This window comes from Perissodus microlepis, chromosome 11 (genome assembly GCF_051167445.1).
Source record: "Perissodus microlepis isolate ML-2025 ecotype Zambia chromosome 11, ASM5116744v1, whole genome shotgun sequence".
NCBI classification, from domain to species: domain Eukaryota; kingdom Metazoa; phylum Chordata; class Actinopteri; order Cichliformes; family Cichlidae; genus Perissodus; species Perissodus microlepis.
In genome coordinates this window covers 2,733,836-2,740,291 of record NC_140471.1, presented here as the reverse complement: position 1 = coordinate 2,740,291, position 6,456 = coordinate 2,733,836, and the positions used below count along the sequence as shown (strand labels likewise).

Genomic DNA, 6,456 nt, shown 5'->3' with positions numbered 1-6,456 from the left:
GAAACGTTTCTCGTGGTTAGTATCATGGTTGCTAGGCAACCTGAGCAGCGCGACGAAGGCTAGACCGTCCCATTTCACGTCCCATTTCCTGTATATTATTACACAGGAAAAAACAACTACAGTAAAATAATCACACCGTGACGCCTCTGTCTTTGTAAATGGAGGGACAGTAACTGCGTGTGTGTATGTAAGTGTGTAAAACCTGCAGACAGTCAGATTAACAGTATTTTGTCTCTATCTGCTGTTCTGCAATTCATCTCATGTAAACAATAACGTGGCGCACAGCGTGACGTGAAAAAAGGCACATACCTTTGACGTTGTGTGTACATGTAAACGCAAAAAAGGAGTTTTAAAAAATGTCAATTTTCAGTGATTCGAAATGTAATATAATCCACCCACTGTTATCATCTTCAATGCCCTGTACCAACACAGAGCAGAGCAGCTATCTGAACGCTGCTCCAACAGAGGTCGATCATCTTGTTAATAATTTCACCTCCTCATATAAAATAACATCTACCAGAGTTTTTTCTTTGAAAGAAGCTCCTTATGTCCATTCTTGTATATCAGTACATCACTGAAACTGATTTATTTAGCCGTGGAGGGAAACAACTGAAAATATGAAATAAACATACATGTAAGCTGAGACTCTCTAAAGAAACAGCATTGTTGTTGTTCGGCTTTTCATTTCGCCATTTGTTGATTCACTTGAAGAGCGAGTAACGTAATATTGGTCAAGTGATCAGCTTGATATCAATCTTTCGTGATACACCATCATATTTACATTATTTGTACAGTACGAATGATTTGCTTTGGTACCTGGTCAAACTTCAGTTCTCCTCTGTCTGCCTGGCTCCGTTTCTCCAACAGCGCACTCACAGGCAGCAGCTGCCCCGCCCCCTCGCTCAGTCGCTTAGTGTCTGAGCTCGGATCATACCAATATTAGGGGGGATTTACGCACAGTCGTAAATTCCCACAGTGTGCACTATGTGCTTCGAATATTGTGTGTTATTTTTGGTTTTATACAGTTGTCAGCCAGGCATCTAACTATGAAAAAATTACACTCCAAAAGACCCCGGGCTTCTGAAAAAACAACCCGGGCTTAAGCCCAGTAAGCCACCCCCACGCTCCGTCACTGGTGGGGACCGCTACCTGTGAGCGCTTTGGCACGGGTCAGGTGGCCACGGCAGCACCCGGTGCTTGTTGAGAGTAAGAGCGATACGTGCTCTCATCTCAAAAAGTCGCCAGATTTGTCGCTAGTCACTTTTTAGAAAAAAAAGACGCAAAGGGGGTCTGAAAATCCGCTAAATATAGCGACAAAGTCGCTAAGTTGGCAACACTGGGCAGGGGTCAACATCAAAAAGAGCTCTTAGATTGTTTTCTGTTTTAGGGTGGAATGATTGTACAGCATACATCTTAAATTACTTGAAAGAATGAAAAGTTTTTAATTATTTTGCAGTTTTTGTAAACCTCAGAGGATCACATTTAGACACATTAGCAAATATCCATACAGCTGCACTAATGCACCTTCAATATTTGGTTCAATGTCCTTTAGCAAGTTTTACTCAATGTTGCTATTAACAAGCTTCTGGCATGATTTAAGCAGGATATTTGACCACTCTTCTCGACAGAGTTGGTAACATTCATTTAAATTGGCTGGTTTACTATCACAGACACAGCTTTTATGCATTTTCTAAATGCTTCAGGTCATTCCAGATGCTTTATATTCACCTTCTTTTAGTCATTATAAAACCATTTAGATGTATGTTTGGGATCAATTTCCTGGGTTGTTCTAATGCACTTACTGATTTCCCCTGTATGGACCATTGGAAAAGAACAGTTCAAAGAAATCATGAAAAGTCCAAAATGACCATGACAGCCATGTCCATGATCACTACATGTACACGTCTGACCACAAGTGTGAAATATTTTATTGGAACATTAAACAAATGCATGCTGATGTTTTGACATGTTTGTATAAGTTTACCAAGCTGATTTTGTTTTGTCAGGATAAATAATTCTGCTTTGTACTCTATGACAACATGTCTTGAGTTGAGATTACCTGATGTCAATGATGATTCAGCGCTGCTCAATGATGAGCAGCGCGACAAAGGCCCATTTCACGAGCCTCTCACTTCCGCACTTCTCGTACATCCTGCTCGTATTCCGAAGCATGCGGTCGCTGGATTGGGACACAGCCTGAGAGCTCCTCGATCCCGGATTATTGCGTGAGACTTCCCTTCAGTTCTCCAGCTTGCTACAGTGAAGTTAATTGTACTAACGGCTGCCTCTGTTATTTCCCGGCAGGAGTACGGAAGAAGACACGGCACGGGAGTCAGGGGCGCGCACGGAGATTTATTGCTTAATATTTACATCACTGTAAATAAACGTGTAACAGGTATTACAATTAAATAACATGAGATACGCATTAAATTATTGTCTCGACAACTTTGGACTAGTATCAGAAAGTTCTAGGTAAGACTATGGAGCCTTGAAAGGATCAGCAGAGAAGGAACCACACAATGATAGATAAGATGTGATTTGAATAGAAACTGTATTGAAAGTTGTAAAGTTTACAAACCCTGCCTGTCTAAAGCCGGCTTCCTGCAGTGCACAAACGCACATTAAAGGGCTCAAAAATAAAATCAAAACAACATCCTCTTTAAGGAAATTCTCCAAAGAGTTTCAATTAAAGAGCTTCCGCTCCTGTTGCTCAGTCCACTTCTCTTTGGAAAGAGAAATTAGAGTTCCTTGTGTGTGTGTGTTTCTGTCCATTGGTTCTAACACTACCCGGGTAGATTTTTAAAGTGTTAGTCTTATCTGTGTCAAGGAATGCAGTTATAGTCCTGAGGTTCGCTGAAGATGGATCCCACGGCTGGCCACACCGCACTCGGGTCCGTCGACAGTCACTCTCTTGGGATTGGCTCGCCACTGAACCCACAGGGTTCAGATCACGAATGATCCAGTCCTGGTCAAAAACCAATCTATGCACACAGTTCAGAGTGCATACATTACTATTTTATCTATGCTTTTTCCATCACTCATCTTTCAGTCAAGTATTGCTCAAGTATAACAAATGATTTTAGTTATACAATGTCTCAACCATCATGAAATAACTTGAGTTACATCACACAAGGTCTTAGTGCAACAGAAAATATACCTTATATTTACCCTTTTGGGAATAAATAAACTTATAAGATTCACTCTCCCATATTTATCCTTTTAACAGCTTGCTTTTAACTGTTCTTCTTTTTTTTAGATATTTCAACCTGAATTATTTCTCAGAAAAATATATCAACTTCTTTAAACATTAATACATTCAACAGAGTAATGAGATCCCTCACATTTTATAATCACATTTTAGGAACTTTTTGCATCTTTATCAAATGAGTTAACTTCCAAGTCAACAAAACTAAAAGGTGTGCATTTAAGCACTACATGACGATATTACTGCTTCTCCAACGTTTTGGAAAGCTAACAAACTCAGATGAATCACAGTAATGTTAGAACACAGAGAAATCGCTAAGCAGTAGCTTAATACTAGCGGTTAGCTGGGCACATTTTAATATATTCTTTAGCACTTAAAATTAAACATCTGTACATCAGTGATGTTACAGTACTTTAAACATAAATATCACAACTCCGCCTGGTTGTTTTTAAACAGGAAATATATTAACAGCAGTCAACTACATGTCTTCATGGCGCTAACATTCATGTAGCATCCCTTACCGGAGCTCGTGGTGAGATAGCTCGCCCGGCTGACGCAGCTTCCCACGGCCGTATTTCACAGATTTCAGATCCTAATAAATAGCCATCTGTTAACAGCTAGTATGTGAAGATAAATTGCGAATTTAACTTTTATTTCAGCTTTTCTTACCAGGATCTTTCAGTTAATTTGGCGGTTGCCTCGTGAGTAACGGCTTCCACAACAGGAAATGTTGACTAACAGAAAGTCATCTCAAGGCATACTCGCCTCCTAGTGGCGGTGAGGGAAAATTACACCTCCAACCTTATTCAGCAGCACAACCCACAAATCTGATGTGGGTTACAAACGCAACTGCATTCATCGCACACAGCCCTGCGTTTTGGGTCCTATTTTCCCCACATCGCCACGGTCTGCCAGCGCAACCGTGACAGATAACTTCAAAGTCCTGCAGATGTAAAACTTTAAAAAGATCACAGCAGCTGAGGACATGTCGCTGTTGTATCGGGATTGTTTAACATTATTTAAAAGTAGGGATTTCAAAAATATCAACAAAGAGAAATTTCACACAGAAAAAGGGTAAAAAAAAAGATATAAATCAACAACTTTGAAATAACCATGGTGGCTTTTGGAGTACACATTGCTGAGTTTACATGGTGCACCTAAAGGTATCAAGAATTTCCTACCGTCGTCCGCACTTTCAAACGTACACAGCCGTGTAGAGCCAGGGGGGGATTCTTATTAAAAGGTACCGCTGTCCGCGTCGGACACCTCCGGGATGGACTTTTCCAGAAATGACAGCGTGTCTGATCCCATTCCGACAGGCTGTCCACTCCAGATGTGGACTGCCAGTCAAGCAGTTTATCTTCCTAACCTATATATCTCTCCAGAGACCTTTGCATTCTTAAGCTCTTAACCGCTGCTCCGGATCAAAGCATTACGCTCTGTTGCGTCACTCGGTTACATCACAGTGAGCGAACGCTGCCTTTGATCCAAAAGGCATAAATACCCTGATACAGCCGCCTACTGACAGAACCTGCCAGCTTCATATTGCGGTCACATCGTTTTGTAAAACTTTAGATATATTTTTGAAAAAATGGTTTCGGATTCGTCTTCGTCGTCTTATGACAGTGATGAGGGTTTACAAATAAACGCCCTCATTCAAAGTAAAACATGTAAATACATGGTATATAAGCTCCTCGGAGAAGGAAGTTTTGGGAGAGTGGTGGAATATGTAAAATTAGACACTTTTGAAAGGGTAGCAGTCAAGGCAGCTAGAAGGGAATACAACAAGTTCGCTTGGAAAGAGGCCGCTGCTGTAAAAGAACTGAGTGTTCTGGATAGGGATCGGTGCAATTTGGGAAAGTACTACGAAATTTTCAAGTACAAACATCGCGCCTTCATTTCAATGGAAATGCTAGACATTAGTCTGCATGATTTCGTGAATCAAAGGTCTTGCATTCCACTGGATCTCTGTGATATTCGGGTCATTTTAAAGCAGATGTTTGTGGCTCTTACCGCTCTGAAGAGCAGAGGTATGATGCATGCAGACATCAAACCTGATAATATCATGCTTGTAAATCAGTCTCAACAGCCATATAAAGTTAAACTTATTGATTTTGGTTTTGCCACAAGTCCTGCAAAAATTCCACGTGGCACTATTATTCAGGCCCTTGGTTACAGGGCCCCTGAGGTCATGTTGGGCATACCTGTGACTGAATCGGCAGACATGTGGGCTCTCGGTTGTGTCGCAGCTTTTCTATACTTGGGCAACCACCTGTTTTTCAACTCGCATGAATATGAAATGATGCAAAGTTTTGTTCACATGCTTGGTCAGCCTAATAAACGCATGTTACAGGAAGGGAAGCACAGTAAGAAATATTTCTGGATGAGGAAAGGGATAATAAAACACACATGGGTACTGAAGACACCAGTTCAGTATTCAGTATCTACAGGCACTTTGTTCAAACAAAGTAAAACAATCGCAGACAAATATGCATGCATGGATGATTTAGCCAAACACCACCCACCGCCAAACACAGAATCCGAAGTGGAAGACACAGCAGCATTTTTAAGCCTGCTCAAATGGATGCTGTGTGTGGATCCTGTAAAAAGAATCACACCTGTTGAGGGTCTGGGACATCGTTTCATTACAATGAAACATCTTCCTGAGGACCCTGCAGTAGATTGCTACACGAAGTCATCCCACACGAGCATGGAAGTGTGCCCACCCCTCAGTCTAGAAAATGAAATCAAAAACTTTGTTACCTCCAGTGAAATCATAAGCAACAGCGAACAGAGCAGTGGGAGATCTAGACTGTCTTCCACTTTTAACAACTGTGTGACTGCAGCTAAAATCCAAAGAAACCGACAGAAAAGAGCAGCTGCACGCAAAAAGAATCAGCCTGCATTTCACAGGTTTGCATGGCATGAAGAAGATGACATGTCTTGTAGGCTGGGTGTCAAACAAAAGCCTGGGATGACCCAAAAACAGCTGGTAGGATCTTACTCTGAATCCAGTGATTTAGACACAAATGTTTCTTGGGGGGAAAGGCAAGAGAAGAAGCAGGTGCTTCACCTTCATTTACCATGTCATTCCACGCATCGGTCAACCCTTGGAAGAAAGACTTTACAACGGTGACAATTGGTTTCCCCAATTCAGTGTAGTCGAGCCTCATTGGTGGTTGACGATCCCGCTCAGACCTCCTGACATGGATATTAGTGTCAGCACGTTCCTCTACTTCACCACTCTCCTC

At 41.5% G+C, this 6,456-nt stretch overlaps 1 protein-coding gene across 1 annotated transcript; it reads left to right on the top strand.

Moving 5' to 3' along the window:
* Positions 1–4,796: 4,796 nt before the first annotated feature.
* LOC146377072 (homeodomain-interacting protein kinase 1-like) lies at positions 4,797–6,016 on the top strand. The gene is made up of 2 exons (XM_084944292.1): positions 4,797–5,618; positions 5,987–6,016. Exons 1-2 carry the CDS (start codon positions 4,797–4,799, stop codon positions 6,014–6,016), a joined length of 852 nt encoding a protein of 283 aa, XP_084800418.1.
* Positions 6,017–6,456: the final 440 nt, after the last annotated feature.